Source organism: Phymastichus coffea, unplaced genomic scaffold (genome assembly GCF_024137745.1).
Source record: "Phymastichus coffea isolate CEN01 unplaced genomic scaffold, Cenicafe_Pcof_1.1 PCOF00002, whole genome shotgun sequence".
NCBI lineage: Eukaryota > Metazoa > Arthropoda > Insecta > Hymenoptera > Eulophidae > Phymastichus > Phymastichus coffea.
The window spans coordinates 4,938,599-4,958,464 of NW_026706813.1; the positions used below are offsets into that span (position 1 = coordinate 4,938,599).

At 35.5% G+C, this 19,866-nt stretch overlaps 1 protein-coding gene across 5 annotated transcripts in view; it reads right to left on the minus strand.

Moving 5' to 3' along the window:
- LOC131663161 (apoptosis-linked gene 2-interacting protein X 1) overlaps positions 1-19,866 on the minus strand; it is a 1,103,979-nt gene that overhangs the window by 801,236 nt on the left and 282,877 nt on the right. For all 5 annotated transcript variants that reach the window (XM_058933370.1, XM_058933362.1, XM_058933344.1 and 2 more), the window contains one exon: positions 18,072-18,350. In XM_058933370.1, the coding sequence (XP_058789353.1) occupies positions 18,072-18,350 (279 nt within the window). The remainder of the gene's footprint in view (positions 1-18,071; positions 18,351-19,866) is intronic.

Sequence of the window (19,866 nt, forward strand, 5' to 3'; positions counted from 1 at the left end):
AAAAGTAACTGAACACCAAATGTATTCTCATTTTTGTACTTAACTAATGTACTTTCTATAGTAATATAATACTGTATATAGCCAATAAATCTGTATAAAGATTTGGAGTTTAAATAAAAAAAAAAAAATTAATAATTCTCCATTTTAATTCTCCATTAGCAGAGATAATAGTCTATATAGTATAAATGTGTGTTAAAGAATTGATAGATTGTGCCAAGTATTCAACTTTCATAGTTCCTTTAAATATTTAAGTTTGTCCTGTATGATATTCTAAACTAAATCCAGACTGATAAGTATTATAAGTAATTTGATTACCAAATTTTACGATTTTCGACCTAACTTTAGTTATAAAATTATTTGCTTGTTGAATAAGCTCTCTTTTATTAGATAGTTGTGCTTGTGTTACAAATTATTGATTTTTCTGGATACAATACCATGCCTCGATTTGAAGATACGAGGTGTGATCAAAAAGTAAGGTGAATTTTGAAATTTAGCGGGCTACGTCCGTTCGATCTTCGACTTTTTTATTTGGTTATGTCGGTACATTCGTCTAGAACATACGTTCCAAATTTCAGCTTTGTAGTATGTTTGGTTTGTTTGTGAGAGGCATCAAGGTTAGAAGTGTTTTACGTGCTCCACGATTTGCTGCTGTCTAAAAAGAAATGAAAAAGATAAAAAGGGTAAGAAGGAGGAGAGAGAGGAAAGGCTGGAAAAAAGTAAAATATACAGAGAGAGAGAAGAGGGAGATGAAATGAGGGTTGAGTTTGCATTAAATTTTGTGTGAAAAGTGGAATCAAATGTTCCAAAACACTTGAAATGCTGAAAGTGGCATAAGGGGAGTCTACTTTAAGCCAAAAAAATGTTTACAAGTGGTATAAACTCTTCCAAGAAGGCCGAGAAGACACCGACGACGAACCTCGTTCTGGACGCCCCAGCACATCAACAACTGATGAGAATGTTGAAGAAGTGAAGAAAATAGTGTTGGGAAATCGTCGAATTACCATTAGAGAAATTGCTGATGATATTGGCATCTCATTTGGTTCGTGCCAATCAATTTTGACAAGTGTTTTAGACATGAGACGTGTGTCAGCGAAGTTTGTTCCGAAATTGCTCAATTTCGACCAAAAGAAACGTCGCATGAGCATCGCCCAAGAGCTACTGAATGACGTCAACGATGATCCAGATTTACTCAACAGGTGACGAAACATGGGTATACGGTTATGACGTCGAGACTAAGACTCAATCGTCCCAGTGGAGGCATTCTGGATCACCAAGACCAAAAAAAGCACGCCAAGTTCGATCAAATATAAAGGTTTTGCTTACAGTTTTCTTTGACTGCAGGGGCGTGGTGCATCATGAGTTCTTGCCACAGGGTAAAACAGTAAATAAGGAATATTACCTGCAAGTTATGCGCAATTTGCGCGAAGCAATCCGCCAGAAACGTCCGAATTTGTGGAAAAATAAAAATTGGCTTTTGCACCATGATAACGCCCCTGCTCACACATCGTTGCTTGTGTGCGAATTTTTGGCTAAAACCAACACAGTAACGATGCCACAGGCACCGTATTCCCCAGATCTGGCCCCCTGTGACTTCTTCTTGTTCCCAAAACTGAAGAGGCCCATGAAAGGACGGCGTTTTGCCACGATTGAGGAGATAAAGACGGCATCGAAGGATGAACTAAACAAGATCACAAAAAATGATTTTTTGAAATGCTTTGAGGATTGGAAAAAGCGTTGGCACAAGTGCATTATATCCGAGGGGGATTACTTTGAAGGAGATAAAATGAAAATTGATGAATAAATAAATATTTTTTGAGAAAAATAAAAATTCACCTTACTTTTTGATCACACCTCGTATGTGTGTGTAGATGTGTCTGCGAGTCTTGCTTCTCTGTCTTCTGTTTCCGTCTCTCATTGTAGATGCGTCTTCTTGCTTTTCTTTTTCTTTCTTCTCTTCATTTCTTCTTCTATTCCATTTTATCTCAATTATCCACGCTATTTTTTCTTTGCTTCCTATTATTATTATTTCCCATTCTTCCCCTTCCTTTCTGCTTTTTTCACATTTTTCTACCATGTGCTTCCAATTTTCTTCCTCTTTCATACACATTCTGCATCTCTTAATTTCTTCTTTTTCCCAATACCTGCTTCCTCTCGTTTCATTACCTAACCTAAACCTTTCCCTTATTTGCAGGCCTTTTATTCTTCCCTCTCCTTGAATTTCCTTTAACCTATACCTTTTCATTTCTTCTTTCAGCTCTTTCCACTCGTTTATGTATCTTGATTTTTCTAGCTTTTCTTCTAATTCTTTTTCATCTTTTTTCTTCAGCTCATCTCTTATTTCTTCCCAAAACTCTTCCCTCATTTCATCTCCCTCTTCTCTCTCTCTGTATATTTTACTTTTTTCCAGCCTTTCCTCTCTCTCCTCCTTCTTACCCTTTTTATCTTTTTCATTTCTTTCCCTTTTCTTTAATTCTCTCCATGCTTCTTATCTTATTAAGCCATCTCTTTCTTCTCTTATTTTGTTTTCATACTTCATTGCTCTTTCTAATGCTGTTTCTTTCATTTCTTGTCTTCCTGTTTCCCATTGTATTAGGTAACTTGGCGTGTTTCTATCTAATCCTAATACCCACTTTATGTATTTTAGTTGTAGTCTCTCTATTTCCTCATATCTCTTCCATCCCCAGATTTCTGCTCCATACATAATCGCCAGAGCATCGAACAGGTTCATCCTTAGCTCCCAGTTTTCTCTAAATAGCTCTTCTCCTAGCCTCCATAACTTTCCGAGTTCCATATTTATTTTCCCTTCTACCTTCTTTATCTGCTTTTTATTTCCGTTATTTCTGCTTATCACATATCCTAAGTAGTTGTACTCTTTCACCATCTCTATCTTCTCATCTTCCCATTCAAATTCTTCTTCCTTCCCCCTTCCTCCTCCTCTCCTGCATTTCATCATCTTTGATTTTCCTACATTTAACTCTAACCCCCTTTCTTCCAGGTATCTTTTTAATTTTTTCACAATTGCTTTCATTCCACATTCACTCTTTGCCATCATCACTATATCATCTGCGTATCCTAATATCCATATTTTCTTCCTTCCTATCACTACCCCTCCTTCCTGCACCTGCTTAATCTTCACTTCCAGGTCGGCGAAGGCAAGATTAAATAGCGTGGTGCTCAAAGGGCATCCTTGCCTTACGCCTTTGTAAGTTTCAAACTGCCCAATTATTTCTCCTCCAACTTTTACCTTACTCTCTGTTTTCTTGTATATTTCTTCTATTCTTTTCCTAATTTTTCTATTTATCCCTTTCCCTTTCAGTGTTTCCCATATTTGCTTCCTCTTTATTTTATCAAAAGCGGCCTTCATGTCTGCAAAGAATATGAACAGTTTTCCTCCTTTTTCCCTTATTTCCTTCCCTATTATTGTTTTTAATATAAATATCGCGTCCATTGTTCCTCTTTTCTTCCTAAATCCCATCTGCGTTTCTTTAGCTTCTAGTTCTCATTCCAGCTTTTTTCTCAGTATTTCCGCATGTATTTTATATCCCGTATCCATCAGCGTTATTCCTCTATAGTTTCCTACTTCTTCTTTCCTCCCTTTCTTATATATTGGTACTATTATTCCCTTCCTCCATTCTTCCGGATATCCTTCTCCGTTCCATATTCCGTTTAAGCATTTTGTCATGTCTTTTATCAAGCCTTCCGTGCCTTCCACCCACGCTTCATTTGCTATACCATCTTCTCCTGTCGCCTTTTTCTTTTTCATTTTTCTTATTACCTCTTTTACTTCCCTTTCTTTAATTTCTTCACCTTCCTCTCCTTCGCTGTCTTCGGTTTGTTCCCCTTTAATTTCTTCCTGTTCTTTCTCTCCCAATTGTTCCTTGAAGTGCTTTATCCATTCTTCTTTTCCTATATTTTCGTCTAATCCAATTCTTTTCTTCCTATTGCCATTCACTTTATCCCAGAATTTTCTTCTCGTCTTATCTGTTCTTATTTCTTCTGCCACTCTTTTCCCTTCATCTTCTTTTGCTTTTCTTATTTCCTCTCTATATTCTCTCTTTGCTTCTAGGTATTTGCCTCTGTCTCCTTCCCCTTTTCTTACCTTATTTAACTCTGCCATCACCCTATCCCTTTTTGCCTTACATTCTTTTCTCCACCAGCTTTTATTTGATCCTTTTTTTCCCTTATCTTCTTTTTTACAACTACGTTCTTCACTCTATTTTTTATATCTTTCCATTTATCTTTTCCCTCTATTGCGTCTATCCATCTCTGATACTCCCTTATACCTTCTTCACTCCCGTCGTCTATCATTCTTTCTTCCTCTTCTTTTCTTTCTTCCGCTATTTTGTCTCCCAGTTCCACCTCTATTGGTAAGTGGTCCGACTTTACCTTCTCCTTTATTTGAACCTTTTTTATCGCCTCATCACCTTCCTCGTTACCTACTACATAGTCTATCGTTGACATTCCTCTCGCTCCTATATATGTTATTTCTCCCTCTTCATCTCCTTCTTTTCTCCCATTCGTTATCACTAAGCCCAATTCTCCTAGCCATTTTATCACTTCTTCTCCCTCTGCGTTTAACACTTTATCCTTGGCCTTAATTTCTTCTAGGTTTTCTTCTGTCTCCCATTCCCTTCCTTCGTTTCCTGTTCTTGCGTTGAAGTCTCCTCCTATAATTATTGTTTTTCCTCTATTCTCCTCTCTCTCTTCACTTAGGTATTCATAGTTTTCCTTCTTCTCAGGTTGCATATACACCGATGCTATCATGTATTCCCTCCCTCCGATCTTTATTTCTCCTACTATTACCTCACTAGTCCTTTCTTTCTTCCATTCTACCTTATTCATCCCTTTCCTCTCTCTTACCGCCATTATCCCCCCCCCCCCCTATTTCTCTTCCCCTTCTTCCTTCTCTTCTTAAATCCCTCCATTCTATGCTGTACCCTTTCAGTTATTTCTCCACACCAGTTCTTGCCCCTTGCCTATTCACCCAGGTTTCCGTTAGCCCTATTATGTCGAATTCCCTAACATATTCCCAGTCGTCTTCCTCCATGCTCCTCACCCCTGTCACGTTCCAGAATAGTATTTTTACTGCCTTTCTCCCCTCTCTCTCCCTTCTCTTCTCTCTCTCTCTTTTATCCCTATTGTTTTCGAAACCCTTCCACCCCCTTTCCTACCATTTTTCCCTCTCTCTCGCTCCACCACCATTCTTCTTCCTCTGATTTCACCCCGTTATGCCAAATCTTTACCTCTTTACCTTTGCTTCTTATTTCTTTCGCTTTCCTTCTTACTTCCTCTCTTATCTTTCTCTGCTTCCACGTCCAGTCCTGATCTATGTATATCATTTTCTGTGCCAGATTCTTTTTCTTCTTCATAATTCCTTCTTTTTGTTTTTTCTTCTTTCTCTCCGATCATCCCTCTCCGCTGTTCCTCCTATTCTTCTCAGATTCACTATCTCTCCTTTCATTTCTAGTACCTCCCTTAACCAGACCTCTGCCTCTCCCTTCTTTTCCCATCTTACCTCACCCTCTAAGTCTGTTACTATTATATTGTTTATCCTACTTTCTCTATCCATTTTTTCTCTCATATACTCTAATTCTTCCTTATTGCCTACTTCTGTTCCTCTTTGCTTCTTGTTTCCTCCTTCTATGCTTTCTTTTAGTTTCACACACTCCTCTTCCAACTGGTCCATCCTCTCTCCCCATTTTTCCTGCAGTTTCTTTTCTCTACGTTCTGCTTTTTCCCTTTTCGTCTCTTTCTTTCTTTCTTCTCTCTCTCTCTCTCTCTCTTGTTCTTTCCTAACTTTTCCTATTTCCTTCTCCCACCTTTCTTCTCTTCTTTTCCCCTCTACCTCCATTCTTTCCATTTTTCCCATTATTTCTTTAAACATTTCTGTCCGTTCATTCCTTTCCTCCTCCCATACCTCTCTTAATTCCCTTATGTCTGTCCGTATCTTTTCCATTATTTCTTCTGCACCACTACTTTTTCCCACTTCTCTTAACGTGTTGTCCAATCCTTCTCCCTCCCTCCCCATCCATCTCGCTTCCCTCGCTCTCACTCTTGCATCTCTTTGCCTCTCTCATTTCTCCTCTATTATTCTCCCTCAGCCCCTCCCCGCTCTCTCTCCCCCTCACCACCTTTACTCTTTTCTTCTTTTCCTTCTCTGGGCCTTTTTTTATCCAACCTTCCACCTTTATCTCTTAATTTTTCTGTTGTCACAAATCTTTCCATCCTATCCCGTACGCCTTAATTCGACTCTCTATAACTACCCGTGATCCCACCTTTATTCCCTGTCTTACCTTTTCTGTCTCTGCCTTTACTTCTTACCGCCCTTCTTCTCTGCCTGCCTTTCTCGCTTTCTGATTTTCTCTCTTAATCTCAACTTTTATTTTTTTCTTTATTCCTTTCTCTCTGCTTTTTCCTGCTCTTCTCCAGGCCTCTCTCTCTCTCTTCTCCACTTCTTCTCCACCTCCACGCTCTTTTCACCTCTATTTCTCTCCTCAAACACTTTTCCTCTTTGACTTTATCACCAAAACTCGCGCTCACATCCAAGACACGTCCACACTCCCCTCGAGTGAAATCTAACCTCAGATAAATATAATTTATATATAAGTATATTTTATGGGACATAAATAGTAATAAAAAAAATGAAATAACTAAAATATATTTGTATAGGGGTCCTATTACTATCGCAAATATAGGCACAATTATTCATATATATATATAATAAAATAATTATATGGATCGAAACTCTTATTAGTCTCGACTGCACTGGTTAACGACAAAGGTATCAAAGGTAGTAATGGCTGCGTTTGACGAGCAATTTGAATTTAAGTTCTTTTAAATATAATCAAAATATTGCAGACGTACTATTCATCCTATACACATGCATATTATATTATCTGGGGACGTGCTTAATTGTTAAACACTTCGTCAGCGTAGGCTATCATACGACGTAATCGAAAAGATCGTGTGACGCTAGTCCGACCGGTCGGCGCGAGCGGTATTTATAACAATACAATAAGAAAAGTCGCAAGAATAAAATACCAAAGCCAAAATAGTTAAGAATTTAACAATCACACACTTATATATATGTATTCACACATATATACATATAGTTATACACAAAATAAATTCGTGGAATTTGCCAAATGATGATTACTCCAAGAATAATTATTATTATATAGAAATAAGTAAGAAGAAGACAGTCTTATAATAATAAACCTTGGGTTACTTACTTGTTAAATGTTTATTTGTTATTATTAATTGTCGTCACTTATATCGCTATATGTATATATGTATTAATGGACTTGTCCTTGAATTTATACTGCTATATATATGTATATGTTGTTAGAATGTTTGTCCAAAGGTATAATCATTTATCTCAACTGGTCCTTATAATAACTCTTGTCCTTACAATAAGTAATTATGCTTGAATTTTGCTGCACGTACGCCGTATACGTATATATATATATATATATATATATATCGTGACGGTAAACGTCGAATTAGCGCTAATAATGTAACCTAATTGCTGCTCGAGGGGGGAGCACCTACTGGGGAGATTAGGAACGTAACGAAGGAATGCGGCACGCGAGCAGACGGAACGCGCGCGCTTAGAATTGAACCAGTGAAGCTCTAACCACCATCACGCTTGCAAGTAAGTGAGGATTCTTCCATCAACGGGCTCGTCCGCTTATTAGACTACCACCGATTCGTGAGCCACCAATATCGGAAATCGGAAGGAGATAGTCCGTACCAGTGACCTAGAGGGGCGATCGCAATTGCCAAGATGTTACACAGCTGCCGAAAGGAGAGACCCGACCCGGCGGAGAAACATCACCTTCTACGAGACCGGCTGAGTGTGTGTGAGGCTTCGCTATCGAGGGCGAAGCCACGTGTGCGTGAACTCGCGATACGCGGCATTGACAAAAATAAAACAGTTCTCTCGCAGTGTGACTCGCTATCGTCTCCTTCGTACGCCTGCAATATTAAGGTAAGCTGGCCAGCTTAATTTCGCGGTCGCGATACAATTGCATGAGTGACGACTAATTTCTCGTATTCGAAGCGTGCATGCAACAGCTCTGTTAACGAAGAGCAGCGAGCGTCCCGACACTGTGTGTCCTCAATGAGCGAGCGCCGATGTCAACATAAACACGCGGGCCGATTCAATGTAATTTTTGATGGGCAATAAAAGATTCCGTTCGTGTTGTTAACAAGTGCTTTTGATCCGCTTATTCCATTTTGCTTCCACTCACATTCTCGTAGATTAGTAGATCTACGAGGTGTGTTCAAAAAGTAACGAGAATTTTTAAATTTCGCGGGTTTGGAGAGTCCGCTTGTATAAAATTTTTTTTTATTATGTTGGTACACATGCCCCTGAAGTACGATAAAATTTTCAGCAATATTCATTGCTTACTTTTTAAGTGGCAGCCGCTAACGTTAGACATGTTTCTCGAGCTCGGCGATTTTCGTTTGTGAAAAAAAATGGATCAACGAATTTGTATTAAATTTTGCGTAAAAAATGAAATAAAGTGTAGTAAAGTTTGTCAAATGTTAACAAAGGCATATAATGAGTCTGCTATGAGTAAAGCAAGGATTTATGAGTGGTATAAGCGTTTCCAAGATGGCCACGAAAAAGTTGAAGATGACGAACGACCCGGACGCCCAAGCACATCAACAACCGATGAAAACGTGAAAAAAGTGAAAGAAATGGTTATGAACGATCGCCGAATCACAATCAGAGAAGTCGCTGATGATGTTGGCATATCAGTTGGCTCATGCTATCAAATTTTTTCGAATGTTTTGGGTATGAAACGTGTGGCAGCAAAATTCGTTCCAAAATTGTTGAATTTCGAACAAAAACAGCGGCGAATGGAAGTTGCTCAGGAGTCGCTAAATGAAGTCAATAACGATGCAGAACTACTAAAACGTGTAATAACAGGTGACGAAACATGGGTTTACGGATATGATGTCGAAACTAAGGCTCAATCGTCCCAGTGGAGGCATTCTGGATCGCCAAGACCGAAAAAGACTCGACAAGTGCGGTCGAATGTGAATGTTATGCTCACTGTTTTCTTCGATTTTAATGGCATAGTGCATTATGAATTCTTGCCACAAGGTCAAACAATCAATAAGCAGTACTACCTACAAGTTCAACGTCGTTTGCGTGAAGGAATCCGAAAAAAACGCCCGGATTTGTGGCAAAACAATTCATGGCTTTTGCACCACGATAATGCGCCTGCTCACACTTCATTGCTTGTTCGTGAATTTTTGGCCAAAAACGAAACTGTAACGATGCCTCAGCCTCCATATTCGCCAGATATGGCTCCATGTGACTTTTTTCTATTTCCAAAAATAAAGAGAACATTAAAAGGCCGTCGTTTTACAAGCATAGATGACATTAAAAGTGAATCGCTGAAAGAGCTAAAAGCTATTACAAAGATTGAGTTTCAAAAGTGTTTCGAGGATTGGAAAAAGCGTTGGCATAAGTGTATTGTATCCGAAGGGGACTACTTTGAAGGCGACAACATTAATGTAGATGAATAAATAAATATTTTTTTCATAAAACGAAAATTCTCGTTATTTTTTGAACACACCTCGTATTGGTTGACTGACGCCTGTTTCCCCATGCTCTCCGGATTACGTATCGAGCATAGATGATTACATTCGCCCTCTAATGAATCCGCGCGAATAAAAATAATTAAACGGTATCTACCCCGTTACAATATATATATATATATATATATATATATATATGATAATACGTTTATTAACGTATTCGTAATTTCGTCACGCGTACACATTAATCACTGATATATATATATACATTTTAGAAATTAATGACAAAAACTGATTGATAAGAAAACTGAGATGAAAACCGATTATAAACAAGAAAGACAAATTTACAAAAGAACTGAATATAATCTGTATGACGTAATTCTGAAGAGAACAAAGCTGTGGCACGACTGTCCGTGATTAACTCTCGCACGGGAATGAGTTATTAGGCGTGTGTGATACAGTAATGCAGTGCGGGAGCGCCACCACGCGCCCACTAAACCGCCCACGCGCGCCCAATGCGTACAACTACTACGCGCGGCGCAATTATACATAATACTAATACACAATATTAATCAGGATTAAAAAAATTTAAAAGTTGTCACTTAACAAACTCGTTTCTCTTTACGATTGTTTTACTCAAAAAATATGAGGCTTAAGAAATAGTTTTATAGGAGAAAAATGTCTTAATATTTATTAGGATACGCTTACATTTTTTTTGAATTTTTGATTTTTCAAAAAAATAGCGAATTTGGTATTTCTAAAAAAGTTATTAAAAAACTGTGAAAAAATTTGAGAGTATTCTTTGGGTAATTCTAAGACTTTTTTTGTTTTCATAAATTTCTTTCCAAAATCTATAGTTTTCTAGTAAAATATTATCAAACACGGTGTGAATTCTTTCGAACCATTTTAACTTTTAGAATTTTATAAAATAAGTTAGGGTCTAAATGGGTACGGCATTTCCATTTTCCAAGAGGTTCTAAATGGAAAAAATTATCTTAGTATCTATAGAATATATATTGAGATTGTCCTCTCAGCGTAACCCATCTTTTTTCTATAAAATTTTTACCAAAACCTATTTGGTCACATCGATTAAAGTCGATGAAATATAACGTCGTTTTCTAAACCAAAAGTTATTCGAATCCATTATTCTGAAATTCATGGCATTGTATAAATATGAAAAAAAATGATTTTTTTTCATATTTATACAATGCCACGAATACGATTGAGGCGTGCTGTTTCTTTAGAACCTGAAAGTTTAAATAAATTATGTACCACAGACAATGATGAAATCTATATGATACCAAATGCAGAAAATTGTTGCTCTTCAGATTCTGAACATGATTTAGATAATGATTGTGATAATTATCGCGATGAAAAATTACCGAAAACTACTGACAAGAGAGTTTCAAAAAATTATCAAACAGATCGAGCTAAGCTTGAGAAAGATCATAAATTTAAATGGGTAAATGGTGAAAGGATATATATTGATGTAATTAAAGGTAAAATATTATTGCCTAGATCTACAAAAGAAAAACATTAGAAAATCCAAACCAAGAGAATAGTTTGAACATCTTTTTTCAAATGAAATGAAAAAGTATATCATCGGTGCATGTAAGGAAGATGATTTTGATTTATCACTAGTCGATCTGAATACATTCATTGGAATCGTCATAATAACCTGATTCAATAAAAGAAAATTTCAGAGAGATTATTGGTTAAATGACCCTTTTTTATCTTGTGAACAAATTTCTTGAGGAATGTCACGATTTAACCTTGAATTGATCGAGTTCAAATTGAAATACTTGAAGACCGAAGATAAAGATTCAATTTTGAAGTTTGGGTTCTGGAGATCAACTTTATCAGTGAATGTAAATCGCATGGTAGAACGTCCTTGAAACAGTTCATACGTGGAAAACCTACGCGATTCGGTCTTAAATTTTGAAAATTGTGTACTACTGATGAATATTTATTTAATTTAGACATATATTTTGGTAAAACTGTGTGATAGGAGATAAGTTAACTAAATGTGCATAGAATCTCGCGTAGTTTTTACATTTATTGAAATCATTTTTCGAATTAACATCTGATGCAAACAAAGCTCTTTCTCATCTTTATTTTAACAGTTATTTTACAAATTTAAATTTTGTAGCACATTTAAAACAAATAATTGAAGTACACTGGACCTGTTACAGATAATCGTGTCAAAAAAAAATATCATTGATAAAAAATCTCCACGTGAAACATATGTAGTAAAGCATGAGAGAAACTCCGGATTAAATTACATCACCGTAATGAATTCAAAGCCGCTGTCAATATTATCTACAGCTGCAGGGGTCACTTCATTATCATCATCAAAGAGATACAGTTCGATTAAAAAAGAAAAAAATCGATGTACCGATTCCGCAAATATTTTACCTTTACAATCAATCCATAGGTGCAGTTGATGTGCACGATAACACTGTGTTGAATTAGTATATAATTCTATAGTATAATATAGGTACATTCATACATAGTCACACACATACATAGAGAGGCACACATACACTATATATATAATAAAGAAAATGGCTGCCTCAGTTGGGTATGCTCTCTTATGCTAACCACATGTATATCATTTAATAATCCCACTGCATCTAATAACTAACAGGTTATGGGCCTACAATTATTGTAAAATAATAGTAATCAAGCATTCTATTATCAGTTAGTTACAATATTTTTGTGATATACATAAAGTGATACATAAAAAAAAAAAAAAATCACTCCGAAAATAAGAAGAGCGAAACATAACCACGTTGTCACAGTTACATGACACAGTTCAATTTTTCTCTTTCTTTTTACATAAATCTCATCATCAAGTTAAATAAAAATGAGTAATCTATTAGCTTCAGTTGAAAAATTAAGAGGTAGTGAAAATTACAATGATTGGAAATTTGCCATCCAAAGATATATGGAATATGAAAAATTATGGAGTTATATTGCAGGAGAAAATGAAAATAGCACAGATACGACAGACGAAAATTTAATTAAAGCTAGATCAAAATTGTGTATGGCAGTAGATAAAATGGTTTACTCCTATATAAGAGATGCAAAGACTCCAAAAGAAATTTGGACAAATTTAGAAAATGCATTCCAAGCTGAAGGCCTGACAAGTAAAGTAAGTCTCTTACGTATTCTTATTACAACAAAGCTAGACGACTGCAAGTCTACAGATGAGTATATAGATAAAATATATACAACTGCAAATAAATTATCGAACTTAAAATTTGAAATTACACCAGAGTGGTTAGGAGTTTTATTATTAGCTGGACTGCCAGACAAATACAAACCAATGATAATGGGATTAGAAAGTTCAGGGATAAAACTAACAGGTGATGCAGTTAAAATCAAAATTTTACAAGAAGTTAAAGTTGAAAATAATCTTATTGTTGATTCAGAAACTGCACTCTACTTGCATAAAAATAAACAAAAATTCCATAAGAAAAATAAACCAAGATGCTTCAATTGTAATATTTATGGCCATAAAGCAAATCAATGTAGGAATACAAATAAAAGAAATAACAACAATAACTACAACAACTATCATGAAAAGTCCAAAGCAAATTATGTTTGTTACGATGATGATAATGAGAAAGGACCTGTGTTATTTATGGCATATAATTCAAATATAAAAGTAAATAATGATGATTGGTTTATTGACTCGGGAGCATCAGAACATATGACTCCGAATAGAATTTCATTTTCTAGTTTTAAGCCAGTAAGTGGCAGAACAGTCAAAGTTGCAAATAATCAAACACTTGAAGTTAAAGGAGAAGGTCAAATCCACATAAAAAGTAAAATAGGAAATAAGACAGTTAATATTATGCTAAATAATTGCCTATATGTTCCAGAGATAAATGTTAATTTAATATCTGTTAGTAAATTAACAATTTTAGGCTTTCAAGTTCAATTTACAGATAAGTCATGTAAAATAAGTAAAGCAAATGGTGATTTAGTTGCAATAGCAACAAAGACTGATAAATTATATAAACTTCAATGGTCAAATAAAGAAAGTAATTTACAAGCCTATTCCACAAGCACATATCAAGACAAGACGCCACCGCATATATGGCATCAAAGGTTGGGACATCTCAACTCGAAGTACATGAGGAAGATGAATTCAATGATGGAAGGGTATTACGTCAATAAATATAATCCCAAGCCTTGTGAAACATGTGTAGAAGGAAAAATGGCAACAATACCATTTGAAGAAAGCACAACCAAATCCGAAGCAATACTTGACCTGGTACATACGGATCTATGTGAGGTAAAACAAGTATCGTATGGGAATAGTAGGTATTTCCTTACATTTATAGATGATTATTCTAAGTATTTAACAGTCTATATTATTAAATCAAAATCTGAAGTTAAAAATTATATTAAAAAGTATGTCGAACTAACCGAAAATCAATTAGGTAAAAGAATAAAAACAATAAGAAGTGATAATGGACGAGAGTACATCAACAAAGATGTTCAAAGCTACCTAGAGGACAGAGGAATAGTTAACGAAACGAGCTGTCCAAATACACCTCCTCAAAATGGAGTTGCAGAACGATACAACAGAACTATTTTGGATAAAGCAAGATGCCTAATAGCCAATGCAAAAGCTACTAAACAATTATGGCCAGAAGCAGTGATGACTGCAACATACATAATTAATCGAACTCCGACAGCTTCGATTAAAGATTGCACACCTTATGAAAAATGGACAGGTAACAAGCCTAATATTAAACACATGCGTATATTTGGTTCATTGGTAAAAGCTAGGTACAGCAACAATGAAAAACGAGAGAAGATGGATACAGTGGCGGAATCCTGGATGTTCATAGGATATCCACCAAACCAAAAAGGGTATAAACTATATGATCCAAAAACAAGAAAGGTAAAGATAAGTAGAAATGTAACCTTCTTTGAAAATATAATGTATTATAATCAAGTAGCAGAAGAGAAAATAACTAAAGAACCAAATGAACAAGAAAAGGGATTATTTTATTTATGGTCTGATGAAGAGGACGAATCTCATGAACAAAAAGAAGTAAAATCCATTGTTGAACAAAATATATCTAATCATGAAGAAGAGCCTATGGAATTATCTACTACAATGAATAAAGCCATGATAGAAGAAGGAAATCAAAGCAATTCGACGAGTGAAGATACCGACGAAGAAGAAGAAATAGAAGAACAAATAGATAACCCAAGTAAGAGGCCTCAGAGATCAAAAAGATTGCCAAATCGTCTAAAAGACTATATATTATATACAAGAAGTACGTCAAATGAAGATGAACCCAAAACTTATGAAGAGGCGATGGAATCGCCCAACAGACAAGAATGGATAGCAGCAATGCAACGAGAAATGACCTCTATACGAACTTCAAATGCATTTTTACTAACAGATATTCCAGAAAATAAAAAGTTAATTGATCTAAAATGGGTGTACACTATTAAGAGAAACGAAGATGATTCAATAAAATTGTATAAAGCAAGATTAGTTGCAAAAGGTTTCATGCAAGAATACGGTAAAGACTATACAGATACCTATGCTCCTGTAGTTAAATATACAACAATTAGAATGTTACTAGCAGAAGCAGTTAAGAATAGAGCACAAATTTATCAATCAGATGTAGAAACAGCATTCCTCAACGGAGAGATCGAAGAGGACATACATGCAAACTTACCACCACCATACAATGCACAACATGAAAATAAAGTCTTAAAGATCATTAGAGGATTATATGGACTAAAACAGAGTTCAAAATGTTGGCATAAGAGGTTAATAGAAATCTTACTGAAAATTGGATGCACTCAATTTAAAAGTGATCCATGCGTCTTTATATACAATGATAAAAATAAATACGTCATCCTAGCATTTTATGTTGACGATATGATAATAATTACCAATAGTACAACCCACAAAGATTGGATTCTTGCCCAAATGAATATGTTTATTTGTGTAAAAGACATGGGTAAACTATCTTATATACTAAATATTATGACTTTAACACAAACAAATTACATTAATAAAATACTTAAAAGATTCAATATGCAAAACTGCAAAGAAGTAAAAACTCCATTGGATATTAATGTAAACTTAACAGAATTTGAAAATAATGATCAAGCATTAAGTCCAGAAAGTACTAAATTCCCTTATCAAGAAGCAGTAGGATCAATCTTATATCTCTCACAAACAACTAGACCCGACATTTGTTACGCAGCAAGTATATTGAGTAGATTTAATAGCAATACTAAACAAATACATGTTAATGCAATAAAGCGAGTTTTAAGATATTTACAGATGACTAAGGATCTAGGAATAAAATACATCAAAGACAATATAAATGATTTGAAAGGTTTTTGCGACTCTGATTGGGCTAATGATGTCCAAGATAGCAAATCAATATCTGGACATACCTTCATTTATCAACAAGGTCCAATCTCATGGTTTTCTAAGAAGCAGGATCGAGTAGCTTTATCATCTGCTCATGCTGAATACTTCTCATTAACGCAAGCCTGCTGTGAAGCCATATGGTTGAAATCTTTGTTAAACGAGCTTGACTCATCAAGAAAGAATGAGCCTATTACAATATCGATGGACAATCAAAGTGCTATGAAAATAGCACAACATCCAAAATTCAATAAAACGATGAAACATGTTAGAATCAAATATCACTTCTGTAAGGAATGTATCAAAGAAGGAGATATACAATTAACATATTTGAAAACTGAAGAGATGCCAGCCAATTTCCTGACCAAAGCTGTTAGTACAAATAAACATATATTTTGTGTAAACAAAATTGGACTTTCCAGCAACTGAATAAGAAGACTGAGTGTAACTTATGAACTTTTTCAACATATGAAACTTGTCATATATATATAAACCAGTAAATTTATAAAATGAAACTAATTAGAGTAAATAAAAACTATTGTTTGACTTCTGAAAAAGAAATGTATTATAAACTCTACACTATATATACACTATATAATTAAGGAGGGTATGTTGAATTAGTATATAATTCTATAGTATAATATAGGTACACTCATACATAGTCACACACATACATAGAGAGGCACACATACACTATATATATAATAAAGAAAATGGCTGCCTCAGTTGGGTATGCTCTCTTATGCTAACCACATGTATATCATTTAATAATCCCACTGCATCTAATAACTAACACACTGTAATAACCAAGTATTCGTTCAAAGAAATGGACATGGGGAGTTTTCATTAGACTCATCCAAGCAGCAATTACAAATGCAATTGTAATATTCAATGCTGCCGATAAAGTTAGAACTAAAAAATTTCCAATATTGATAGCAAAAAATTATATTCATAATGCTGACAAGATCAAGAAAAACATAATACTATTTGACAAGATAAACAAAAGAAAGTTTCTATTTGCCTAATAAAAATGTAATGTGCTGTGAGAACTGCAATTTATTTCTTTTGCAGCCCGTGTGAGAAAAAAAAGGATTCAAATGTCTGGATAACAGAGGCAAAGGACTCACTATTAACAAGTACCCTATACAGTCAGAGGTAAAGGAACTTGCTATAAACAAGTACCCCGAAGGAAACATAATTTTACCATATCCACGTCGTTGTCTCTCTGTTACGCTAAGAGTAAAATCTAAATATTAACTAAAAGTAGGTATATTTTATAGGAATTTAAGTAAATTTCTTTATTTCAAGCCTCTTGGAAAATGAAAATACGGTACCCATTTAGACTAACTTATTTTATGAAATTCTAAAAGTTGAAACGGTTGGAAAGAATTCGCACAGAATTTGATAATATTTTACTTGAAAACTATATAGACATTGGAAGGAAATTTATAAAAATAAGCCTTAGAATTATCCACAGAATACTCTAGAATTTTTCCAGATTTTTTTGATAACTTTTCTGGAAATATTAATTTCGTGGATTTTTTTAAAAATCAAAAATTTTTTTTAAATTTAAGTATTTCCTGATACATATTAAAACACTTTTGTTCTATAAAACTATTTCCTAAGCCTCATATTTTTTGAGAAAAACAATGGTAAAGAAAAACGAATTATTTTCAGATTTTTGCATTTTATACGTCATTTTGGAAAAAAGCTTATATATAAAAAATTCCTGTTAAAGTTCAACAATTTTATGCATCAATGGTTGCAGCAAAATTTCGATATTGTCGCGTTTCATGCTAGAACAAAATTGATAAAAAAAAGAATTATTTTAATTCATCATTATTGATTTGTAAAAAGCCCAACATATTTAATTTTGTAAGCATAATTTTTGCATTTTGAACTCGGATTTGTATTCAACATACCCAAAAACATAAAAAACGGTACTTGGATCAATTTATTGTTCCGTTTTACACATAAATTTTGTGATCAAAAACATACTCGTATATACAAAAAATGACGTCTGTAGGCGTTAATGGGTTAAAGAGACTCTTGGTAAATATAAATAATAAATAAGTTCGCAATGATGAATGTTACATACCATTGGAACCCAATCTTTATCCCAGAAAGCTCTAAAAATTTCTTTTTGAAATATTTTCGAACATTCACTATAGAGATCTTCTGTTTGTGCAGCTAATTTCGCAATAACTGAATCTTTCATTTTATCAAATATTGCTTTGTGTGTAAATATTTCTTGAGCTTGTGCCAACATCAAAAGAGAGAGAGCTTCAAGTGTTTCAGGACTCATATCTGGTGTGGGTTCTTGCTGAATAATTAGCATAATATTACTCTTCAAATAACTAAAAATTCCAGCGGCTAGCTACAAGAATTAAAAAACTTTTTTAGACTGGAATAAAATAAATATTAAATTATTATAGATAATAGACAAAATACAGAATTATTAGAGAAAACTGAAATGTGAACAGTTAATTTTTTGACTTAGATGTTTTTAAGACTTCATTATACATTCAACTAATTTATTATTTGCGCATTTCTTATAGTTAATTTCGATATATACGTAGACCTAATCATACCTTCTAAAAATTTAGAATACTGTGACGGGGAAGGGCAGGGAAAAAACAATTCGTTTTATTTCTTCGGCCTCCACGGCCACCAGCGGCATGGTCAGCCGATGATTGCAGCTATGATTTTTTCCTTGGACGCCAGCTACCGTCCTCGCGTTAGGTGGACGAATAGCGCTGTAGGTCGGCTGGCTCTGGTCGCTGAAAGTTGGATAGCTGGTTGTCTTCTCCGCACGCTGACCACCTAGAAGTGTGAGAACTGGAGCGTGAAGTCCTATCTAGCGTGCGGAAGAAAATGCGGACGGTGGCTAGTCAAAATGTCGGGCACGGAAACTCCTTTCAATAGCGGGTCATCGGACCGGTGACTCAAATCAACTCAGCAGCGATCCGGGAATAGTGAAGAGTGGTAAGGGGGGCTGTTCTCTCGCGCACACTAAATGGCGTCGAAGCGTCGACGCGCACTTGCCGGTCCCACGCGGCCCGATCGCGATAGCTACGGGGGAATACGGAAAATTGATCGAGGTTGAGTCAAGAACATTTATCGGGAATTATTATTTATTTAAATAAATTATGAGCTCCCCTGATCAGCTCGAGGTCGACCATGTCATAGGTTGCGGGAGAGAGGAAAAAAGGGAAATAATTAATAGCGTCCGTTCGTCACGTCCCCAACACTATTCGGGTCTTCACGTTCGGCGCAAGAAATCTATCCACGGTGGTCTACTTCGTCCGAATTCCCTGACGAGGTTTGCGGATGGTGCACCGCGACGCGATCGCGATCTGCTTTCGCGGCGATCCGCGCGAAGGTCAGGCGGCACTGGTTAATGCGCAGACGATTTCGGTGATCACGCGATGGTCTGGCGGCACTCCCGTTAATACGCGGACAATCTCGATGAACGCGCGAAGATCTGGCGGCACTGGTCGGTTGACGGTGCACAGTGCTAAAAATTAGACAAAAATCGCTGCAAGTCGTAATTTTTATCCGATTTAAGTCTTTCGGGTTTCAAGCAAAAGTTATTCCTTTTTGGAATAATGTAGGACTACCACGGAAATGATATATAATTCCTGACTAAGTATAAAAAACTAGTATAAAATTCTTCGAACGAGCGTGAAATAACAACAAAAAAAAAGGAGAAAGAAGCTACCCACTTTTGAACGCCCGCCTTTCGCTACCCCTTCGCTATTCATATTATTTTTCAGAAGATAGATCGTTCTTTAAATTTTATTTATGATCCGTTTTACAATTCAGATGGTAAAAATGTACATTCTAAATACAGTTTTACCCCTGTATAACGTAGGGTTGGTAACCCCCAGTGA